Genomic DNA, 24,135 nt, shown 5'->3' with positions numbered 1-24,135 from the left:
GACATTTCTTAATTGTCTTGACTAATCAGAGAATAACCAGACAGATAAAGGGAGTCAAATATGTGATTTTAAACAGAACTGCTAATTCATCTTTTTGAATGCCCTTTTAAAGCTCTCGAATTTCTTCTCTTTGTTGTGTCTTAGTTTTAGGATTAATGCTATTTCTTTTCCTTTCAGGCTTTAAATGAAGAAATTATTAATAGAAAGAAGAATGTAGATCAAGCTATTAAAAATGGTCAGGCTCTTCTAAAGCAAACTACAGGTACTTTGAAAAGTGTACCTCTTAGCACCTCTATGATCTTTTAGATTATTTTATCTTGTGTGTTGAGTGTTTTGCCTGTATGCATATATGTGCATACATGTGCTTGATGTCCTCAGAGGACATTGGATCCCCTGGAACTAGAGTTAACCAGTTGTTGTAAACCACCATGTGGTTCTGGGAACTAAACTCAGTCTTCTGAGACATCTCACCAGCCCCACCTATATATAGCCTTAAAGAGCATAAGCACCCAGCATGAACCATTTCTCTTGGTTTGGTCTATGAGAAATTTGGCATTCAATGATTATATTGCTGCATGCTTTGGAGAAGTTGGTTGTGTTTATTTCCTGCTAAATCTTTTGAAAACTACAAGAATTAGTTGTTTTATATCTGGTTGTAGATAACAATTCCTTCTGCTTCCCAGTACATTGAATACCAGCATTGTCTGTAAAGCTCTGGGAACATCTGGAAACACCTGCAGTTGGATTTAGGGCTTAATCTTCAAAGCAATTTATGCAGTTGAGGGTTTATTTCAAGTTAACCCTCAGTTTGAGATATTAGGATATAAGTCAGCACCAGAGCAAGAGAGTATATGAAGTTTAAGGTCTATTTAAAGACAAGATGTTGTTGAGAGCTCCTTTGTGTGAGCAGTGCTGTGCTGTTGATTCTCCCCAGGTGAGGAGGTGTTACTTATCCAGGAGAAGCTGGATGGAATAAAGACCCGATATGCAGACATCACAGTCACTAGCTCCAAGGCCCTCAGAACTTTAGAACAAGCCCGGCAGCTGGCCACCAAGTTCCATTCTACATATGAAGAACTAACTGGGTGGCTGAGGGAGGTGGAGGAGGAGCTGGCAGCCAGTGGAGGACAGTCTCCCACAGGGGAGCAAATACCCCAGTTCCAGCAAAGACAGAAGGTAATTTTACACTGTGACAAGGAAAGAGGCTTCATCTTTGTCTGAATCATGTTTCCTTACCTTTCCCTTAAATCTAAACCAAATGTACTACACTCATGCTGTATAAGACCTTAGTCTGAAGAAGAAAGAAGTCAGTTTCCAAGTCCCTGGGAAGTTTGATTGCTATGTTACATTGTGTAATTTACCTACACTGGTCATTCTCTAAAAGGAGACTAGAGGAGAGCAAGTGAAAAAAAGGAGGGAGGGAGATGGATGAGGGCACTGGAAGGGCAGAGCATAAGAATAAAAGAATTAAACGGGGGAGGTGCTTCATGGGCACTTCTGAATCTGCTGCAGAACAAATGTTCTTGATGCACAGAAATTCTGTGCAGCTATTCATTAAGTTAAATGCCCATCCACAGTTAGAGCACTAAATGATAGAAGGAAAGGAACACTGTTTTACCCATAGACAGTGTGGCTCAAGTCTTGCAGACAGTTCTAAGTAAGCATTAGCTAAGTCTAAAGTTTCAAAATGATTGAAAAATGTGAGGCACAGAAAAAAGGAGCTGAAGGAAGGAGGTCAGCGCCCTGCTGGGATATGTGATAAAGACAGTGCTTTCCACTGCTCCACTGCTGATGTGCTTAATTTAGCAAGGTGTGGCCTGAAAACTTTTCCCTCCTCAGGAATTGAAGAAGGAGGTCATGGAGCACAGGCTGGTGTTGGACACAGTGAATGAGGTGAGCCATGCTCTCCTCGAGCTGGTGCCCTGGAGAGCCAGAGAAGGGCTTGATAAACTTGTGTCTGATGCCAACGAGCAGTACAAATTGGTCAGTGACACGATTGGACAAAGGGTGGATGAAATCGATGCTGCTATTCAGAGATCACAACAGGTAATGTTTATAATGCTGTGCATTAGTGTTTTGGGGCCATGGGGTATGTGTGGGATACAATGCTATATAACCTTTGTAAGTACAGGCTCAGGAAGAGCCATGAGATCAAAATAAATACAGCAAACATACTGGGAAATACTTGGAAGATGTTTGGTCCAGATTTGAACCAAAATAATCAACCCCTTTGAATAGAGAAAAACTTGCAAGAAGAATCCCATATGAATCTTTTTGTTTTTAAAGTTTGGTTTTTTACTTTTATGTGTATGGATGCTTTTGTCTTCAAACATGTCCGTGCACCATTTATGCCTGGTACCCAAAGAAGCCAGAAGAGAGCTTGAGATCAGATGGTTTCGAGCTACCATATACAGGTCCTGTGGAAGAGGAAGTGATCTCAACCTTGTACCATCTCTCTAGCCCTGCCTCCCCACATCTCCATTTTTTTTTTTTTTCCTTCTTTTCTTTTTGAGACAGAATCTGATTATGTAGCTCCAGTTTGGCCTTAAGTTTATAGAAATTTGCCTGCCTCTGCCTACTGGAAGCTGGGGTTAATAGTGTGTGGCACTACTGTTTTAGCATTTGATGGAAAAGGGAAAAATACCAAGAACTATAATTACTTTCAAATAAGCAATCCAAAATAGCCCAGTCACCCAAAATAGAATCCTTTAGTAAACACAGGTGTCATGTTTCTTTTCCTTCTGCTTTCTGACAGAGAGGGCAGATAATTACTTTTCTCCGTAGCTAGATATGTACTTTCTCCCCTTTCCTTTTTTGAAACAGACTCTCCTAGTGTAACCCAGACTGGCCTGGAACTCAAGCTCCTCCTGTCTCATCTGAGGCATTGCTGTCACACCAGCTGGCCATTTACCTATTGATATGCCATAGCAAGACACACACACACACACACACACACACACACACACACACACACACACACACACACACTTGAATGACTGAACAGCTCCTTGGGTTCACAAAGATAAATGTTTTCTGAACTGTGAAGACTTTTGTCTTTAGGATTATCCCTAATCATTATAGCTGTTTTCAATTTCGATGTATTGTTCTTGGGAAACTGAGTTCTCACACTCTGCATACACACTTTGAGACAATCTAATGTGGCCTACTCTGTCCTCTAGTTCACTATCCCTGTGCCTCTATGTCCTGTGTGCTAGGATATAAGCCTTCTCCACCATGCCCAGTTCATTATTCTTCTCTTTAAATATAGGTTTAGCAACCCTAATTAAAAAATGTGAAATGTTCCAAAACCCAGAGGATGCTCAACCAATATGTTGCCTATATAAATATTCTAAAATTCTCTGGGTGGCAGAGAGGCAGGAGGATCTCTGTGAGTTTGAGGCCAGCCTGGTCTACAGAATGGGTTCCAGGACAGCCAGAGCTACACAAAGAAACCCTGCCTTGAAAAGCCAAAAATAAATAAATAAATAAATAAATAAATAGATTCTAATATTCAAAATGCTTCTGTTTCTAAGCATTTCTGGTAAAGGGTGCTAAAGTAAACAAAGTGGAAGAAAAAGTTATAAAGATTAGAGAATTGTAATAATCAAGTTATACCAAGAATGTTCTTAGTTTTTGTGATTGAGTTTAGGATTATTGTAGGTCCCATCCTTTATCTGATCAATTCTTCCAAGTTAATACTACTCAGCTGTCTACTGCCATTTTAAACTTATATTTAAATACCTATATCCAGGCATGATGACAACACACCTATAATCCCTTAGGGTTACGTCATCACAAAACCTTGTCTCAAAATAAATAAATAAATACAAATGCAACTAAAGTTACTACTGTTTAATGTTGGAAGTATAGAGGATTAACAGAAGGTACCACTTTGTTAAAGTTCCCTGGATAGAAGCACACTTTGATAGATTCCAACTGCTATTCCTAACAGAAGACTAACCATCTACTAAGTTCTATAACTTCTCTTGAAGAAGTTGAATTCTGATTTTCCTACATTTTTGTTGTGATTTTGTTTTTCTGTTTTGAAGTTTTTATTATCGTTGTGAGAAAAGGTATGCCTGTGTGGTTCAGGCTGGCCTCAAAACTTTTGATCATCCTGTCTCAGCCTCCCACATGATAGAATTATAAGCATGTGTTACTGAATTCGTCTTAAAGAATCATGTGTTGTCATGCCTGTTCCCCACCCATGGTGCTGGGATGGTCTACAGCCTCATGCATGTTTAGCAAATACTCTTCCGACAGCTGCAAAGGCCTCTACAGCTTGGTGTGTGAAATTGTTTTCAGTTTTTTACTTACTTTTTGAGGTACAACCATGTTTCTAAAAATCCAGATCTTTCTGGCGTTGGTAATTTACAGATGTAAGAAAGAGACCTTGGCTGTATATAACTGTTCCTTTTTCTTGACTGTCTTAGTACGAGCAAGCTGCGGACGCAGAACTAGCTTGGGTTGCTGAAACAAAGCGAAAGCTGATGGCACTTGATCCAATTCGTCTAGAACAAGACCAGACCACTGCTCAGCTACAGGTACAAAAGGTAAGTATAGAAGAGCCCAAGAAAGAGCTCACCATGCCTGACTGGAAGAGGATTAAGAGGATGGTTTAATAGAATTATGGTAGAAATTAATCTATAAATACTATATTTGGGTGAGGAAAATATATTTTGTTTGTTTGTTTTGTAGAAAAGGATAAGTAGACCTTTGAATCCAAGAAAGAATAATTAATAATCTCCTGGGTACTTTAGGAAGGAAATGTTTTTTGTGAACAACTAAAAATAAGCATTGAAAACAATTTTTTCTTTTAAAAGATAAGAATTGATGATAGGTAAAAGCTAACCTTTAAGAATACTTTTATGTATTTTAAAGCAAGGAATTTCATTTGTGTCTTATGTTTCATCAGCATAGGCACAGGGCAGGGTCCTTTCGCTTCTTGATTTAATGCAGTTTACTTTTCAAAGGCTTTCTCCATTGACATCATTCGACACAAAGATTCAATGGATGAACTGTTCAGTCACCGTGGTGAGATCTTCAGCACATGTGGAGAGGAGCAGAAAACTGTATTGCAGGTGAATTACGGTTATTATTCCTTATGCTATTCTTCATCATGGTGATTTGGAAGTAAAACAATAATGTTTTTAAAGTGGTTTTTGTTGTGCTGATGGCTAGGGCAGGGCATGGGGCACATACCCACAATTCCTTCAGGTGAAAGAGTAAGGTAAAAACCTTTCAAGTTCTAGACCATCTAAGTTATATTTGTCCTTATCTTAAGAGTACAAGACAAGGTCCCTGTAACCATTGTTACACAGAAACAGTTGACTAGAGCAGTTCATCCTAAGCACCTGAATTTGAATTAAATATAATGAAGAAATGTAAGGAATAAGGTTTTTCCTCCCACTGCTGGTCTTGTCCTGTGGCCACACCAGCCCCAATTAACACACAGAGACTCTGTATTTGATATAATGCTGTTGGCCAGTTACTAGTTTCTTATCGGCTAGCTCTGTCTTAAGTATTAACCCATTTCTGTTAATCTAATATTTCCACGTGCTTTCATCTTACCAGGGAATGGGCTGACATTGTACTCTCCTCGGTCTCTCCATGCTGACTCCTCCTCACTACTTCCTCTTTCCTCCTTGTCTCCTAGTCCCTCCTGTCTTGCTTTCCTATTGGCCAACAGTGCTTTATTCATTAACCAGTATGAGAAACATATTTACAGAATGACATTTCCCATCAAAGAAATTAAAAATCATTTATTCATTAGTCCATCTTAGTTAATTTAGTGTGTTTCCTTATACTTGTTTATATGTGTGCATGTGCACATAATTTTGTGGGAGGCTTTTATGCATACCTGCATTTTAAGGGAAAGAAGTTTCTTATATTTTTGGTTTTGAGCCTAGCCTGGGAAAGAAGCTTCTAATAATATTACTTTTTTTTCTTTTTGGCTAATAGGAGAAAACCGAGTGCCTAATACAGCAATATGAAGCTGTTAGCCTGCTCAACTCAGAGCGCTATGCTCGCCTAGAGCGGGCACAGGTCCTAGTGAACCAGTTTTGGGAAACATATGAAGAGCTTAGCCCCTGGGCTGAAGAAACTTTGGCATTAATAGCACAGCTGCCCCCTCCAGCTGTTGATCATGAGCAACTCAGACAGCAGCAGGAAGAGATGAGGGTAAGAAGCATGTGTCACTTCTCCCTCAGTGAAAATGGGCTGTATAACTCAACTGAAAACATTTACTAAGGTGTACTGGGCGAATCTTATTTTACAAAGTTAGTTCCTAATTAGAATTTCTTTTTACATTGAAAATGCATCTTAAATTTACTTTATTGTTTAATATTAATTGATTTAAGAATGAAATTATAGATGTGCCAAGAAGTTGTCAAGCCAGGCATGGTAGTATATGCCTGCAATTCCAGTACTCTGGATGTTGGTGGTCATGAGCTAGAGGGCAACCTGGGTTATAGAGAAAATTTTAGTTCAGACTGGGTTGTAGCAAAAGAAATTCCAAAGTTAAATTCTTCAAAGAGTTAAAAGAGAAAGAAATTTAAAACAGCTTTTATATATAGGAATAAAGAAATAGCTAACTAGGGTTGGGATTAACTCAGTGGTAGAGCATTTGCCACATGCCTGAGTGTATGAGAAAAAACAGTGAAAGAATCGATTTTAAAAATCAAAGAAATTTAAAATATTTCTGAGGTTATTCGGGTATTAAGGTGTGACTGGATTGCTTTTACTTGATTAGAATGAGAGAGTATTTGCCTCATATATTTAAGATGAAAGACATTTATAGATTATCAGCCAAAACTATTATCATGAATAATGCTTTTACTTAAATGTTTATGTCTGGTTTATGATTTCTCCTTTGTACTATTTCCAAGTTTCTTTAAGTAGAGTGTAAACTGGACATAGCAGTGAAGTCAGAGTGGTTGAGTTACCAAATGATTGCTGTTCTTAAGTTGCTCTGCCTGGTGACTCAGTCTGAAGTGTAGACGGATACTAAGCTATGTAATATTTATTATAATAATGTGACACCAAGACATACTTAGTAGCAGGGTGAGAAGTGAAACAGGATATGTCCAAGAAGTCTTCCACAAAGATTGGACATCTGATCTGGTTTGGGAGGCTTTTATGCATACCTGCACTTTAAGGGAAAGAAGTTTCTTATATTTTTGGTTTTGAGCCTAGCCTTTAACAGCTGGGTAATGAAGAAAATTACTTAACAGTGGAACCCAAGACTCCCCATAAATGGTGAGAGGCTAGGACATGCTGATTAACAATTCAGTTTGTTGCTCTCAAAGCTGTTATTACCTCTGCTCAAAGTATCTAAATAAGATGATATAAACATGCTCATTATTTTTGGTTTGTTTGTTATGTTTTTGTTGCTAATTGCTTGTTCTCTTTACTTACTATGTTTTAATTCATATTCTCTTAGCAACTAAGGGAATCCATTGCTGAACACAAACCTCATATTGATAAGATACTAAAGATAGGTCCACAACTAAAGGAGCTAAACCCTGAGGAAGGGAAAATGGTAGAAGAAAAATATCAGAAAGCAGAAAACATGTACGCCCAGATAAAAGATGAGGTGCGCCAGCGGGCCCTGGCTCTGGATGAGGCTGTGTCCCAGTCTGCTCAGGTATGTGTGCTTGTGTTAAAACTTGAAACTGCCCACTAGTCTTTAGTCAGGCCTCTGTGCAGGAGTACCCACACCATGTTGATGATGCCTTATCTGTTCTCAGGGACATTGGTGCACTAACCCTGTATGAAAGGTGAAGTACATCGTGGCTGCTATGTGTAATTGTATATTGATGCTTTCACTGAAAACTTAATGCTAGTTACTCTTTAGAAGGAGTAATTTGAGGATGAATTAATCTTGCAGATCTAAAACCACTGGTTACCTCAGCAAAGGTCAGGCTATTAATGGTGAAATTTAGAATGATATCACATTAAATTAAGCAGCCAACTTTTTACATTCAAAAAAAGTATGCTTGCATAGGGAGAAGTACACCAAAGAGAAGGGAAAACCACCAGGAGTAGAGTTCCAAGCATGTAACTACATACTTCTCAACTAATATATTACTGTTAGTGGTACTTTTGTCATGTCTGGATATTTTATTCCTTGTTGAGTCAGTATTCTTGGTTAATACTTGTACTTACTCACGTTTTTCCCCCCCACCTCCCGTCCCATCTCACTCACATTGTGGAATGTGTTACTTTGTGTTGTTGCTGCCTGCTCCCGCCTTCCCCACATCGTCATATTTCATTGTTGTGTTGACCGCGCCCACCATTACAGATCACCGAGGTAAGGTACCTACTCACTCCCATGGGAATCTGGTCTTATAAGGCTGAGAATTGAGGACATTGCCTATAAGAAAGCTTCCTTTACCTTTTGTGGAAGTTTAATGTGACCATTCTGTTTGGGATAGAATGTAATTGTAAGGGAGTAGTGGGAAATGATTTAAGAATTTTGTTTTGTTTGTTTGTTTTGTTTTGTTTTTTAGGGCGCTTAACATTGATGAGCCTTACTCAATTGAATAAATCCAGAGTTGGTTTTAGATGGGATTTTTAGATGAAAACTCTTTCTGTGCTATTCTCTATATATATCAAATTATAAATTCAGAATTAATGATTTTAGTCATTTTATTTAAAGTACCAAAAAAGTGGGAAGGTTAGGTTTGGCCTTCCTTGTTACCTTTCATCATGCCAACATTTTCCTTTCTCTTGTTCCACATTGTGGGTTGTTAAACTACATACCATAGTACTTCAGATTCCAGGCCACTCAGCATGTTACGTTACCATCCATTTACATTGCCATGGAGGGCATCTGACTTGTTGGTCTAGTGTATTGCGTGTAGCTGTCACTTGAGATGCTGAGTACTGACTCTTACTTGTTCATAGTCTTGTCCCTATCTCATCATATTAGTTGAAGTTCAAGAAGTATTGTGTTAACACTAACCATTTAGTGTATTTTTGGTATATTACTTAGTATTTTTTTGACTCACAAAATATTGTCTTTTTTTCTCCACTCTAATGGGCCAGCACTAATGTACTATGTTCAAAACAGTTTTTTTAGACAAACCCAACACTTAACAGCCATTGGGTCTGACTGAACACAGTAGGTCTATAGTTTGACCTTATGCCCTAATATATCCGCTGGTATGATAAAGTATTGCTATGATGGCTAATAGTGCAATTTTGTTTAGTTTCATGATAAAATTGAACCAATGTTGGAGACTCTGGAGAACCTTTCCTCTCGCCTGCGGATGCCACCCCTGATCCCTGCAGAAGTAGACAAGATTAGAGAGTGCATCAGTGACAATAAAAGTGCTACCATGGAGCTAGAAAAACTGCAGCCATCCTTTGAGGCCCTGAAGCGTCGTGGAGAAGAACTCATTGGGAGGTCTCAGGGAGCAGACAAGGATCTGGCTGCAAAAGGTACTTGGTGGATCTGATTATTCTTTAAGAAAGACTATAGAAGGAATTCCAGGCAATGGCTGCCTCCAGCATCCTACACTGAGTCACTTCTCATTAAGTAATGAGTATTCCAAAAAGTCATTTAGAATTCAGAACACATTTTCCTATTGAAACAAGATTACAATTGGGAGCTAGATTCCCAGGCCAGGAAACAAATGTTCCTTTAACCCCTAATGTGAGTATCACAGTATCAATAGTGGGTAGAACATAACTACCTTTTGTAACACTTTCCATGGGAAATTCACAGAAAATTCAATAAGAACACTAGAAGGAGGCATTCCCATTTCAGCCCTTTGTAAGTTAAGGGCTTTTATCTTACCAGATATTTGTGTGATATTTCCAGATTGCTTCTATGGTCCCTTTATGAGGGAGATCAACAAGCAGAAAAAAAATGGTAGTAGGAAAGCTATGATGAACTATAAATAATGTCAGAATTAGATTGGATTTCAATGAGAAATTTAGATTTCACATTTAGAAAGGTTCGTTCACATTTCTTTTTTGCTACTTTAGAAATCCAGGACAAGCTGGATCAAATGGTATTCTTCTGGGAGGACATCAAAGCACGGTCTGAAGAGCGAGAAATTAAATTCCTTGATGTCCTTGAATTAGCGGAGAAGTTCTGGTATGATATGGCAGCTCTCCTGACCACCATCAAAGATACCCAGGATATTGTTCATGACTTGGAAAGCCCTGGCATCGACCCATCCATCATCAAGCAACAGGTTGAAGCTGCTGAGGTAACAAAAATACAACACGACATCTTGAATATGTGTCCTTTAACAAAATACTACATCCATGTTGATTGGGGTATGTATGATGGTGGTGATTTCTTGTTTTGTTTTGTTTTCATGTTTTCTTGCAATGCTGAGGATTGAACCCAGGTTTCATACATGCTAAGCAAGTGCACGCCTCTAAGCTAAGCCCTAGGCCCTGAGTATGTTGTGGTAGCTGCTCATCCAGGTTCAATGTTTTTAAAGCTTTGTTTTGTTTTTAAAGATTTTTCTCTACTTTCAGGGAGCAGATAGACAGTAGAAAATAAAAAGTTCTGAATTTGTCATCCAGGCATAGCAAGTTATTACACATCTTTTTCTAGTCTATCTGGGCACTCTAATTTTGACTAGATGGACTTCACATGAGAACCATTTGGCACAAGCAATGCCTGTCTCACCATCTTACTTCAGATACTTTCCACATGGAAACTCTTCTCCTTTATCCCTCTCTGTTGGTATGTGAGCTGTGTTTTAGGCTCTAACAAAGAACTGACTGTTTAAGATTATGACCTGGTCTGATAGCGCTGACCTTTGTGACTTATGCTGTGTTGTTTCATATATTTTTCTTGGAGCCATGACGGGGTGGTTAATTATTCAAAGCTCATTATACCCTTCAAATTTATGCTTTCCTTTTTTTTTTTTTTTTTTTTTTTTTTTTTTGTTGTTGTTGGCTTTTGGGTTTTTCAAGACAGGGTTGCTCTGTAGCTTTGGAGGCTGTCCTAGAACTCACAGAGATCTGTCTGTCTCTGCCTCCTAAGAGCTGGGATTAAAAGCTTGCACCACCACCGCCTGGTATTCCTTGCTATTTTTGTCATCACTGCATGCTCATATTTTATGACTTGTATGTAATAAATGTGGCTTATTTTTTAGTATGTATGTACATTGACCACTTGTGAGCATGTGGCTGCACTCTTTGGACAAACAATACCTTAAGAGTAAAAAATGATTTTGTGATTTTTGAGGTTCTACTTAGTGTTCTCTATGTTGCATTTGCGAAGTTTGAGAAGCTATGTTCTGCTTTCTGTTTTGACTCATTGTCTGCTCTTACATAGACGATTAAGGAGGAGACAGATGGTCTGCATGAGGAGTTGGAGTTCATTAGAATCCTTGGAACAGATTTGATTTTTGCCTGTGGAGAAACTGAGAAGCCTGAAGTGAAGAAGAGCATTGATGAGGTGTGGAGAGTGGGCAAGGGATTCAGATGAAACACAGTGGAGTTAGACCACAGGTATTACTAGGAGAATTTCATTTAATATTTTCCCCATAGATGAATAATGCTTGGGAGAACTTAAACAAAACTTGGAAAGAAAGGCTAGAAAAACTTGAGGATGCCATGCAAGCAGCTGTGCAGTATCAGGATACTCTCCAGGTAAGAGGCTGAGAGATGCCCACAAAGGAAATACATGTTCTCCTTTCTCTTGTCATTTTCTAAATCTGGTGTGAAGTGGTTCGCCCTCAGTACTGTAGTATTTTGAAAACTAAGACCCTGTTGCTTCTACATTTCTGGCCTAAGTTTCCCACATCTGTTGAGAAAAATGTTGACATAACACATATCCACGTTTCCATTACTACTGCCGTTTTTATTGTAATTGCCTCCTTGTCATATTTATATCCATTCAGCTATTCAATGAAGCTGGCCAGATTGTGTAAGTCACCACTTGCTAGAGGTCCTAAACCCATGTAATCATGAAGCCCAACATTGGGAAGTAAATGCCCCTTCTCATAATCTCTTGTTTGTGTTTTCATTTCAGGCTATGTTTGACTGGCTAGATAACACTGTGATTAAACTCTGCACCATGCCCCCAGTGGGCACTGACCTCAACACTGTCAAAGATCAGTTAAATGAAATGAAGGTTTGTATCTAGGAATGGCTTTGAAAAGAGAGTTGCTTCTTCTTAATATTGAAGACTTGGTTTAAGGTTAACTTTAAGTACATCTTTTATAGGAGTTCAAAGTAGAAGTTTACCAACAGCAAATTGAGATGGAAAAACTCAATCACCAGGGTGAGCTGATGTTAAAGAAAGCTACCGATGAAACAGACCGAGACATTATACGAGAACCACTGACAGAACTGAAACACCTCTGGGAGAATCTGGGTGAGAAAATTGCCCATCGACAGGTAAGGCTAGCAGTACCATAGGTCAGTGAACTGGGTCTACCCTCTCTGACTTCCTAACAAATGTTCCTTGTCCTGAGCAGCATAAGCTAGAAGGTGCTCTCTTGGCCCTTGGCCAGTTCCAGCATGCATTAGAGGAACTAATGAGCTGGCTAACTCACACTGAAGAGTTGCTTGATGCTCAGAGACCAATAAGTGGAGACCCAAAGGTCATTGAAGTGGAGCTTGCAAAACACCATGTAAGTATTTTCATTTCTACCTATCTTTGTCAGTTTGAGACCAGATACTATACCACCAGAAGCTTAATGTCATGTGAATCCTGAGCCAGGTTTAATTGACACTAATAAAGATAAATTATGTCTTTCAACATTTTTTAGGTTCTAAAAAATGATGTTTTGGCTCATCAAGCCACAGTGGAAACAGTCAACAAAGCTGGGAATGAACTTCTTGAATCTAGTGCTGGTGATGATGCCAGCAGCCTAAGGAGCCGCCTGGAAACCATGAACCAGTGCTGGGAATCTGTGCTGCAAAAGACAGAGGAGAGGGAGCAGCAGCTCCAGTCAACTCTGCAGCAGGTGTGTGTGTTATCCAGTCCAGGTGGAGGAGCACTGGGCAGAGGCCCAAGTGAGATTCAGATTTTTCCTATATCATCAAGTCAGATTTCTATTCAGCAACCCCTCAGTTTATTCATCAGATTGTATTTGGCATCAACACCATGCTAGAGTAAGGTCTGAAGGATTTTGCTAGATTTTAGCCATAAGCAAGCAGATTATACCAATCCAGAAACAAAATAATTACTGTGCCTGAGAGAAGCTTCAGATTCCTCCCAGTAAGCTCAGGATCATTCTAAAAGTTTGCTTTTACAGCTGCTTGATTACTGATATGTCTTTTTCTCAAAAGGCCCAAGGTTTCCACAGTGAAATTGAAGATTTCCTCTTGGAACTCAATAGAATGGAGAGCCAGCTTTCTGCATCTAAGCCTACAGGAGGACTCCCTGAGACTGCTAGAGAACAGCTTGACACGCACATGGTACAGCAATTCTTAACATCACACAGAAGCGTCTTAAATTCACAGCCTCTCTGAGAGACGTTAGTGCAGCCAGCTTATCTACAGACTTTAGTACCTGCCTCAGGCAGCAGTAGTGAAGGAAAGAGCTAGAAAGGCATCGGTGAGCTGGTAAACTGAGTCAGGTACACTGAGTGAGAGCATCACCAGGGTGTTTGTATTCAGTAAGGGTTTAGGGGGATTGTAAGCGATGTTGACAGTATTTTAACAGAGCCTACTGAAAACAAAAGGTAACATAATTTCTAAGGAAATCTTGATAAAAAGCAGAAATATAAATTATTAAAGACTATTTTTGAAATCTTTGATCCTTAAATAATTTTATTTTCTTGATGAGTTGATTGTTTCCATATTAAGGAACAATTGTGGTTTTTATTTAATACTAGCTTGTACTTTGAACTGAACCTAAAAGAGACTTATATCATGACAAGGCCTTCGGAGGCTTTCTCAAACTGGGCTAGTGAAATCTGTGTGTATGGGGTCTTCCAGAAAGTAGATATTGTTGATATCATTTTCTGCCTTCTCTTGTAGGAACTGCATTCCCAGCTGAGAGCCAAGGAAGAGACTTACAATCAGCTGCTTGACAAGGGCAGGCTTATGCTCCTCAGCCGCGGTGATTCCGGGGCTGGCTCAAAAACTGAACAGAGTGTAGCTCTCTTAGAACAGAAGTGGCATGTTGTCAGCAGTAAGATGGAGGAAAGAAAGGTACCACAGCACAAACACTGTTTGGCAATATGTTTGGTGACCTCATGATGTTTTCTAAAGACAGGTGTGATACTCCAAAAGAGAACTTACCCTCATAATGGACTCCATATTAACCTATCTTTGATTTCTATTTTCTGTGACACTAATGGTGTTAGTTCCTGCTGATACTTCATTTTATAGTTGTTTCTTTTCTACCAATTAAGACATCTCTGCCTGTTACTGTTAGTACTAGACATCATAATCTGATACTAATTGCCAGAAAACAAAGTTGTATTGGAGTTTATTAGAATTGAGAAGATGGGGCCAGAGCAGTGTAAAAAGTGTGACAAGCAACTCTCTGCAAGGAATTTTACTGAAAACTAGGAGAAAGTTCAATTATAACCTCTTCCCATAATCTTAGAAGTTGGGTTTTCTTTATAAGAACAGAAAGGAGAAGGATCAAGGCTTTTTTCAAAAATGTTTTTATTTTTTGTGTGGTTGGTTGGGTGTTTTGTTTTGGTTTTTTTGTTTGTTTGTTTGTTTGTTTTTTGTTTTGTTTTGTTTTTTGTTTTTTTTGGTTGGTTTCTGGTTTTTGAGACAGTGTTTCTCTATGTAGCTTTGACTGTTTTGGAACTTACTTTACAGACCAGGCTGACCTCAAACTCAGAAAGCTCCCTGCCTCTATCAGGCCTGATTAGTTTTTCTGTTTTGGGTTTTGGACTTTTGTTTTGTTTTATTTTTTCGAGACAGGGTTTCTCTGTTTCTCTGTATTGTTTTGAAGACTGACCTGGAACTAGCTCTGTAGATCAGGCTGGCCTCAAACTTACAGAGATCCGCCTGCCTCTGCCTCCCGAGTGCTGGGATTAAAGGCGTGTGCCACCACCACCCGGCTGTTTGCTTTTTTCTTTTTAATGAAAGTCTCATTTTGTTCTTTGCTAATCAAGTCAAATATAAACTATACTGATAATCTGTCTTATTAATTCTCTCTCTTTTGGTCTCCCTGTCTCTCCTGTCCCTACTCGGATGGCCTTTTGCCACCCCTTGCCCCTAGAAACCTCTCATTTGAGGGGAAAAATGCAAATAAATCCATTGTCCACATCCACTCAGTGAATAGAGAAGAAGTGTGTCCTGGACTCTGCAGGTGTTAATAGGAAGAGTAAACAAACATACCTTATCATTTTAGAATTGCTGGGCACAAGAACACAAAGCATACTCACACTCTAAGGAACACTTTTAGAGAGGCACCTACTTTATAAAATTGTTCTCGTGTGGCTTTGTATGATTTTTAAGAATAGCAAAAAGGACCTGAATGTAAGTCTGTGTGCTATCTACTTGTTTTTTGTCCTCCAGAAGGCAAAAGCAAAATTATTGAGAGAAATTGAGGCAGAGTCCCTACTCAATTAAGTTTCCTAGCAAGGATTTTGAGTCAGGAGACTCAAATGTAAGGACAGCATATGGGCTGTAAAGCAAGAAAACCACTTTTGGTGTCAAGAATAGTTATTTCTGGTCTGGCAGAGGTGGCACATGCCTTTAATTCCAGAGCTCAGGAGGCAGAGGCAGGCAGATCTCTGTGAGTTCGAGGCCAGCCTGGTTACAGAGTGAGTCCTAGTACAGCTAGGGCTACACAGAGAAACCCTGTCTCCAAAACACGATTAGTTATTTCTGATTATGTAGGAGTGTTATATTTCAGGATAATTTTAAAAATCATTTATTAAAACATATATAGTTTAGACTTCAGTGGTAATTTCTAGATGTGTCTGAAAGCTTTGAGGTGACTTTAGTGTCCACCAGAGTTGTTTATATTGGTTCATACTTTTTTAGTGCTGGATTGAACCTAGGACCTCACTCATGCTAGGCAAGCACTCTATCACTGCTCATTGTATATTTTTAGATCATTCATTATAAAGTAACCTGAAAGGATGAATAAAAAATATGTAATCTAATCAACTGCAATTAGTAGCAGTTTTAGTTTTTAGCGTACTTTTTGAATGTATCCATTTTTAATATATTCTGGGTACAATCGTCTTTTAAAAATCATCATTTACTTTGCCTGCCTAGTAGATAGCCACGGTATCCACTAAGAAGCTGGGGCTAGAAATCCATGAGAATGGAGCTCGGGGACCCTAGACTGGGATGCTCTTTCCCTGAATGAGCCATTGTTTTCTGCTATTCTGAATTAAATGAGAGTGTTTTAAAAAGTTATATTCAGGTGTGTTCCTGGAATGCTGTGATATCAACACACATTTCAGATGTTTTGTGCTATATTTTCTAATTATCTATATTTAAACAATGAACACTGTAGCAGCAGTATCTTTGCAGTCGTGCACTTCTCATTTACTTTCTCCACACCAGAGAACGTACATTAAATGGGGATTTTTACCCAGAACAGGATTTAAGTTCTGTAGCTATCATCACCACTAGAGCATGCTCACTCACACTTCCTGAGTAGTTAACTGTTGTTAATGTTCCAGGAAGTAGAGCGTGGCCAAGAAAACTTAACCATTAATTGTGCCTTTTCATTTTTCATTTATTCAGTTCTTGTCCAGGTGTTTTTAGCTTTAGACACTTAACATTTACAATTCTCATCTTTTGTATTTGAGGCATGTTTAGTTGTTCATTAAGTGAGTCTTGTCTAGGATCATTTAATCTGGTATACATCGTATACATTTGTCATCAAAGGTATAATCTCTGAACTTGGTGCTTTGTCTTCTGTGTTTCATTAAAATTTAGTCAAAGCTCGAAGAGGCCCTCAGCCTGGCAACAGAATTCCAGAATTCCCTGCAAGAATTTATCAACTGGCTTACGCTAGCAGAGCAGAGTTTAAATATCGCCTCACCCCCCAGCCTGATTTTGAACACTGTTCTTTCCCAGATAGAAGAACACAAGGTAACTGTGCCTTAAGATGATATCACCTCCCCTTTAAAAGGATTTGTTCAAAGGAGTGCTCCACTGCCTACTTTTATAGCTAAAAAGAGCACTGTTTTCTCACAGGTTTTTGCTAATGAAGTAAATGCTCACCGAGACCAGATCATCGAGCTGGATCAAACAGGGAACCAGTTGAAGTTCCTTAGTCAGAAGCAGGATGTTGTCTTGATCAAGAATCTATTAGTTAGTGTCCAGTCTCGATGGGAGAAGGTTGTCCAGAGATCTATTGAAAGAGGAAGGTCACTGGATGATGCCAGGAAGCGGGCAAAACAAGTAAGTTTTGTGACTTTGTGAACAGCCTTGAGTCCTGAGCCTTTGCAATGGTGGTCATGGATGAGTTGTACAGTTCGCACATTCTTTTCTATTACAATGTATATCTTACTTAATTTTAGTTCTTTGAAGCTTGGAAAAAACTGATTGACTGGTTAGAAGATGCAGAGAGTCATCTGGACTCAGAACTGGAGATTTCCAATGACCCAGACAAAATCAAGCTTCAGCTTTCTAAACATAAGGTAAAATGGTTCATTGCTATGAGGTTCTAAAGCTTGGAATTCACCAAAGTTTGTTGCTTGCTAGAAATAGAAATCAAAGCCTACTAAAAACAGTTTATACATATTAAAAATACCAACAAAGGATTCTTGCTTGGCGACAAGTCCCTGCATTCGATTCCCTGGTGCCTCATAAACCAACCATGATGGCACCTGTATGTAATCCCAAGAAGCAGCAGGAAGATCAGAAGCTCAAGACCAACCTAGGATTTGTGAGGCTTTGTCTCCCCCCAAAAAAAAGTCAAGATGAAAGCCAAGCATGGTGGCAAATACCTGTAATCCTAGCTGTGTTAAGAGGGTTGAGGGTTAAAAAGTAGCCAGGGCTACATAGAAGAAGACCAGTTTGAGCCACATTAGGGGGGGGGACCATGATGAAATCAGCCTTCCTTTTTCTTATTTGAAGTGCTAATGATTGAATTTAGGCTTCACATAAGCTGGTCTAGTGCTCTTGGTGCTATACACAGCCTCAGAAGTCCATGGGATGTCTAAATAACATGATAGTCACACTCTTATGTAGTAGTTTAAGCTAACTGGTTATATGAGTAATTAACTCAAAGTATGGGATTTTAGAAATTGCCATGTGCTATTGTGTATGGCCTGATTGAAAGCTACAAATTTCTTTTAAAGGTAAGGTATTGTTAACTTTAGTTTAGTTGTTTTGTTTGGTGTGTGTGTGTGTGTGTGTGTGTGTGTGTGTGTGTGTGTGTGTGTGTGTGTGTGTGTGTTAATACTCTATTTAGTTTATAAACCTGGATACTGAAAGAAGTTGATTACAAATCAAAATATACCCTACCCTATTAGGGAATTGGTAATTAAAGACAGGACCTCATGCTACTAGCTGATTTTTAGTAAGTATGTGTGTGTTATTTATTTGTTTTTCTTTCTTTCTGGAAACAGGAATTTCAGAAAACTCTTGGTGGCAAACAGCCTGTGTATGATACCACAATCAGAACTGGCAGAGCACTAAAAGAAAAGACTTTGCTTGCTGATGATACTCAGAAACTTGACAACTTGCTAGGAGAAGTCAGAGACAAATGGGATACCGTTTGTGGCAAGTCTGTGGAGCGGTGAGCATGAGTGTGCCCCCCACACATGGGGGTACACCCATACAGATATGGCATGCCCAAGTATCTTAAGAGATTGTCACTAAATTAAAATAGGAATAAGGGGGGTTGGGTAGATAGCTTAGTCACTAAGAGCAGCCTTTGGTCTTGCAGAGGACCCAGCTTTGGTTCCCAGCATCCATATGTGGCTATTGTTCCTGATCAGTTCTGGGTGATTGATAGCTATAATCCAGTTCTAGGGGAGCCAACTCTCTTTTGACCTTTGCAGGCACCAGGCACACATAGGTGCACAGACATACCTGTAGGCAAACCTCTCATAAATCTAGTCTAGATATGGCTAGATTTAAAATGTCTGGGCATTTCTCTCACTTCTTTGTAGTCATTTCTAACTGTTCGAACATGAGAGTTACAGAGTTTAAGCAGTATTTATTCCTTTTCAACAGTCAGAATTGTGATCATTGATTTTTTTTTTTTTTTAATTATTCTTAAAATCCTGAGTTTTTTATGCTTTTCTCAGGCAGCACAAGTTGGAAGAAGCCTTACTGTTTTCAGGCCAGTTCATGGATGCTTTGCAGGCCTTAGTTGACTGGTTGTACAAGGTAGAGCCACAGTTGGCTGAGGACCAACCTGTTCACGGGGACCTTGACCTCGTCATGAACCTCATGGATGCCCATAAGGTAAGAACAGGAATTGCCATCTGTGTACCTGCTCTCACTGTGCACCTTCTGCTCTGTGTTGACCAAATGGAAAAGAATGAATGCCTGATGTGGAGGAACAGCTCTTTGTCTTCTATATGTAAACAAACTTGACCACATGTGGTGATACATACCTTTAATCTCCATGGTTCGAGGCTAGCTTGGTCTGTATAGCAAGTACCAGGACAGCCAGGGATTCATAGAGAAACCCTGTCTCAAAAAAAAAAAAAAAAAAAGCTAGGATTCTGCATCAGTCACAAAAAATTTACCAAAATTGGTTTGACTCAGATTAGGCAGCATGTGAAGAGGTTCTCCATGATTGTCTCTTGGTTGAGTCACAATTGAAATTTAAATTCAGAGGGAGACTGTCAAGAAATCCATTTCTTCTAACACCTAAAATGGAAATGGGAGATTGTTTTCTAACCACCGTGTAGTAATGAGCCTACCACATATATACACCAGTTCTTCTATCCTATACCTGTTGTATTGAGCTGCATAATGTTCTGTTTTAACACAAAAAAAACATACATACTGCAGGTAAAACACTCAAAAACAAAATAAAATAAATGTTTAAAAATTAAAAAAAAAAAACAAAAAAAAAACAAAAAACTAGTTCTCATTTCTTCTTTAACCAGGTTTTCCAAAAAGAACTGGGGAAGCGAACGGGCACTGTTCAGGTCCTGAAGCGGTCAGGCAGAGAGCTGATTGAGAACAGCAGAGATGACACGACTTGGGTAAAGGGACAGCTCCAGGAACTGAGTACTCGCTGGGATACAGTGTGCAAACTCTCTGTTTCCAAGCAAAGCCGACTTGAGCAGGCCTTAAAACAGGTAAGATAAATTGCTGGGGGACCTGAGCATATGGATCTTAGTTTCTTTACTGGGACTATGAAGTCCCACAGTCTTGGACTGAAAATAAAGTTGATATTATTCTGAACGTTCTGCAGGACTTTGGCCAGTCATTGAACTGATTTTCAGAAGTCTACAAATTAAGATGACCTTTATGGCACTGACAAGGGCATCAAATGCCTCTGCTAGAGTGTAGTCCTGGATGCTTCTTCAGCTACTTTGTAGCTGCAGAGGGAGGCCAGACCTTCTTGTGCTTGGTTATTTCAGGCGGAAGAGTTTCGGGACACGGTCCATATGCTTTTGGAGTGGCTTTCTGAAGCAGAACAAACACTTCGCTTTCGGGGAGCCCTTCCTGATGACACAGAGTCCCTACAGTCTCTTATTGACACTCATAAGGTAATCTAGCCTCAAGGTTTGGTGATCTGTGCTACTCCACGATGGTGAGAATTACCCCACCACTAAAGAAAAGCAGGACTGGCTTGTAAATATCAGACCTCCTGTGAAAAGCAGAAAGACCAGTGTGGGCTATTAGTGTATTCAGTAGAAACCAGAGGCTTTGTGATGCCTATCATCAGCATTCATTCATTTTTATACAACTTACTCCTATTGGCTTCACATTTTTAAAGATTTATTTATTTTTCTTTTATGTATATGGTTTTGCCTATGTGTGTGTGCACCTCATACATGCCTGGTACCCAAGGAAACCAGATCAGATCCCTAAGAACTGGAGTTATAGATGACACCATGGAGTTATGGATTCCCATGCTGGGAATCAAACCCCTCTAGAAGAAGCTAGTGCTCTAACCACTGAGCATCTGTCCAGCCCCTCGTTAGCTTTAAACAAGTAAAACCACATAGTGTTCTAAAAGAAAATGCAGAACTTTCCCTTTCTAATTTTTGTTTGTTGGTTGGCTAGATTTTGAGATGGGATCTTACGTACCCAGGCTACCTCGAACTCCCAAATACCCTACCTCAGCCTCCCAAGAGCTAGGATTACAGGTGTGTGTTATCATACTCAACTCCATCTTACTTCTCACCTGCACATACCTTTATTTGACTTATGATATTAGTTTTGTGACCCTTCTCTGATCTTCTAAAACCATTTAGCATGCTGCAGAATAAAACATGATATCTATGGCCCTAATCAGCTCTAATAAAGGAGGAAATGTTTCATGTTATCTAGATATTTTAATCTTAGTTTTATGGTTGCATTCTATTGTGGTAGGAATTTTTAAATATTTTTGTGTTTTATGACTATCATATTTTTCCAAAAGAAATATAATTTAAATACAGAAATAAAAGGGCTGGAGAGATTGCTCTGAAGTTAGGGATACTTGCTGCTTTTTCAGAGATTGGGTTGCTAGCACCCACATAATGGCTCACAGCTGTCTGTAACTCCATTCCAGGAGATCTAATACTCCCTTCCGATCTCTTTCAGTATCAGATATACCCATGATGCACATATATACATATGTACAGGCAAGATGTTTATATACATAAATGTTTTAATGAAATGGAAATGAATACAAATAAAAGAGGGAGAAACTGAAATTAGAAACTGGAGCAGAGAGAATAGAGGCATACCAATGTCTCTAGTTTTGTTGTCATCTCTAACAGACTTCCTACATCTTTTAGAACTGGACTGGATACACCATGCTAGCAATACCTACATACAAGCAAGCTTTTTCAATGCCTGTGCTAACACATAGGAAGACAACAATGAAATGCTTGTCCTTTTAATATAAACTAATGGTATTTAGGTAGATTGGTCAAGTTTTTGGTTTTGGCTCTTGTTTATATAGGAGTTCATGAAGAAAGTAGAAGAAAAACGGGTGGATGTGAACACAGCAGTGGCGATGGGGGAAGTCATCCTGGCTGTCTGCCATCCCGATTGCATCACGACCATCAAACACTGGATCACCATCATCCGAGCTCGCTTTGAGGAGGTTAGTCACCACACGCCCTGCAAGCTGGGATCAGAGTGAGTGAACACTCTGAGCTCATCAGATAAAGACTCATTCGCTATAAGAAATTGCATTTCGGTAAAAGTCTGACATGATGGCTAGAGTGATTCTGGTGCAGTGAGGTGTTCATTGTAGCTTCTTTGGACACCTTGTGTTTTGATTCCTTCCTTCCTGAGGAGTTTGTGTTTAATGGAATATACTAGATTTGCTTTGGGCAGAAATGACTCCTTGTTCTGACTCTCATTTGAGCTGTCTCAGCTGAAGTCAGAGAGGACTGTCTTAGCTCCTTAAGTTGGTCCCTCCTCTGAGTAAAAGTATATGACCAGATAGGAAGGGGCTTTGAAACAAACAAAAAGATGTGTTTTCAGAAAGGGGTCATGGTTTCCTTCTCTCTCCACAGGTCCTGACATGGGCAAAGCAGCACCAGCAGCGCTTGGAAGCAGCTCTGTCAGAACTGGTGGCTAATGCTGAGCTCCTGGAAGAACTTCTGGCCTGGATCCAGTGGGCTGAGACCACCCTAATCCAGCGGGATCAGGAGCCTATCCCTCAGAATATAGACCGAGTTAAAGCTCTTATCACTGAGCATCAGGTATCCTGCTTCTCTGTGTCTTCTGTGTGTCATAGACCACATTCCCATCCTTACTGCATGCATTACTACAGCTCACAACAGCTTCTTGTCGGTTTTCATGAGTTAGGAGTCAAGACATGGATTAGCATCCTAGGGTTTCATTGTGCAGAAATCACAATTTCCTCAATACTGGGGTGTTGTGCTTTGGGACAACACTTTAGCCAAGAGCTTTGCAGTTCTCATATGGAGCTCAGGATCCTCTTCCACGTTCATTTGTCTTGTTTGACAGAATTCAGTTTCTTGTATAAGTGGGATGGAAGACTCCATTTTCCTGCTGGCTCCAGCTCCTGGAACCACTAAAGTTATGGAGCATTCATTGTATTTTCCAAGCCACTAGCAGAACCAATTCAGAGTCTTCATTAGGAGATGAAGTATGAGCCGGGTGATGGTGGAGTACAACTTTAATCCCAGACTCAGGAGGCAGAGGGCAGATCTCTGTGAGCCTGAGGCCGGCCTGGTCTACAGAGTGAGTTCCAGGACAACCAGGGCTACGCAGACAAACCCTGTCTAGAAAAGCCAAAACAAAAAAAGATGGAAGTGTACCCCACAGAGTAGCCACATACAGTTTCACAGGCATTACACAGGACAGTTCACAAGTAGAAATCTTGGAGCCCAGCTTAGAAGCCTGGCCTTTGTTGGAGTCAGAAGCCTATTGGCCTGACACCACTTTATCACAAAAAGGAAAAGTAAATAATAGAATTTTCTAACTCATCTCCAATGCCTCTGCCTACCATACTAAAGGAATCATGATTTCTCTCAAGCATAGATCTAATCATGGATCTTCCTTGTATCAGAATCCTTCACTTGCTTCCTATTATTCTCACAATAAAATCCTAATTCCTTAACTGGACATTGGCCTTTCTGGATCTCCTGCCCACCCCGCACCCCAGCCCCACTGCTTGCTAATCCTTTGATTGTACCAGCTCGTCAGCAAATGAAATGATGAGTCCTGGTCCCTAGCGCTGTCAGGCTTTGTATTCTGTCCAGACCATCTGCCAGAATGGATTCTTGGGTTCTTTGTCCCTCAGTAACTCAGCTCCAGACCACTGTACTTGTCACTTCAGGTTAAGTCCCTGCCTTAGGTCTTCTCTGCATAACTGTATAAGGTGTAGCATTAAATTCTTGGTTTTCATCACTCAGCTGTGAGTTCCTTGAAGGCAGAGGCCATCTCTTCTCTTCTCCCTTTGAGTCTTTAGTGCTTTCGTCAGTCATTCTAATAGGTATCTGTCTATCCCTTCTCTTTTTTTCTTCCTGTGTGTGGTGTGTTTCAATCCAGGGCCTTGCATATGCTCAGCAAATTCTTTACCACTGAGTTATGCTCTCAGCCCAATTTAATCTTTTTTTTTTT

The 24,135-nt window shown here is 39.7% G+C and overlaps 1 protein-coding gene across 4 annotated transcripts in view; it reads left to right on the top strand.

Annotated features, from left to right (window-relative positions):
* The window catches only part of Macf1 (microtubule actin crosslinking factor 1), a 312,940-nt gene that overhangs the window by 268,324 nt on the left and 20,481 nt on the right, over window positions 1-24,135 (top strand). For all 4 annotated transcript variants that reach the window (XM_051188727.1, XM_051188725.1, XM_051188724.1 and 1 more), the window contains 26 exons: window positions 178-262; window positions 935-1,176; window positions 1,840-2,046; window positions 4,434-4,553; window positions 4,974-5,081; window positions 5,962-6,180; window positions 7,442-7,645; window positions 9,213-9,444; window positions 9,994-10,220; window positions 11,306-11,428; window positions 11,521-11,622; window positions 12,005-12,106; window positions 12,199-12,372; window positions 12,453-12,608; window positions 12,747-12,944; window positions 13,270-13,398; window positions 13,963-14,136; window positions 16,846-17,001; window positions 17,107-17,313; window positions 17,433-17,552; window positions 18,486-18,655; window positions 19,170-19,329; window positions 19,983-20,177; window positions 20,463-20,591; window positions 21,998-22,141; window positions 22,560-22,748. In XM_051188727.1, coding sequence (XP_051044684.1) covers window positions 178-262; window positions 935-1,176; window positions 1,840-2,046; window positions 4,434-4,553; window positions 4,974-5,081; window positions 5,962-6,180; window positions 7,442-7,645; window positions 9,213-9,444; window positions 9,994-10,220; window positions 11,306-11,428; window positions 11,521-11,622; window positions 12,005-12,106; window positions 12,199-12,372; window positions 12,453-12,608; window positions 12,747-12,944; window positions 13,270-13,398; window positions 13,963-14,136; window positions 16,846-17,001; window positions 17,107-17,313; window positions 17,433-17,552; window positions 18,486-18,655; window positions 19,170-19,329; window positions 19,983-20,177; window positions 20,463-20,591; window positions 21,998-22,141; window positions 22,560-22,748 — 4,272 coding nt within the window. The remainder of the gene's footprint in view (window positions 1-177; window positions 263-934; window positions 1,177-1,839; window positions 2,047-4,433; window positions 4,554-4,973; window positions 5,082-5,961; window positions 6,181-7,441; window positions 7,646-9,212; window positions 9,445-9,993; window positions 10,221-11,305; window positions 11,429-11,520; window positions 11,623-12,004; window positions 12,107-12,198; window positions 12,373-12,452; window positions 12,609-12,746; window positions 12,945-13,269; window positions 13,399-13,962; window positions 14,137-16,845; window positions 17,002-17,106; window positions 17,314-17,432; window positions 17,553-18,485; window positions 18,656-19,169; window positions 19,330-19,982; window positions 20,178-20,462; window positions 20,592-21,997; window positions 22,142-22,559; window positions 22,749-24,135) is intronic.

The sequence above is a fragment of the Phodopus roborovskii genome, unplaced genomic scaffold, assembly GCF_943737965.1.
Source record: "Phodopus roborovskii unplaced genomic scaffold, PHOROB, whole genome shotgun sequence".
NCBI classification, from domain to species: domain Eukaryota; kingdom Metazoa; phylum Chordata; class Mammalia; order Rodentia; family Cricetidae; genus Phodopus; species Phodopus roborovskii.
This window is presented reverse-complemented; position numbering and strand designations above follow the sequence as displayed.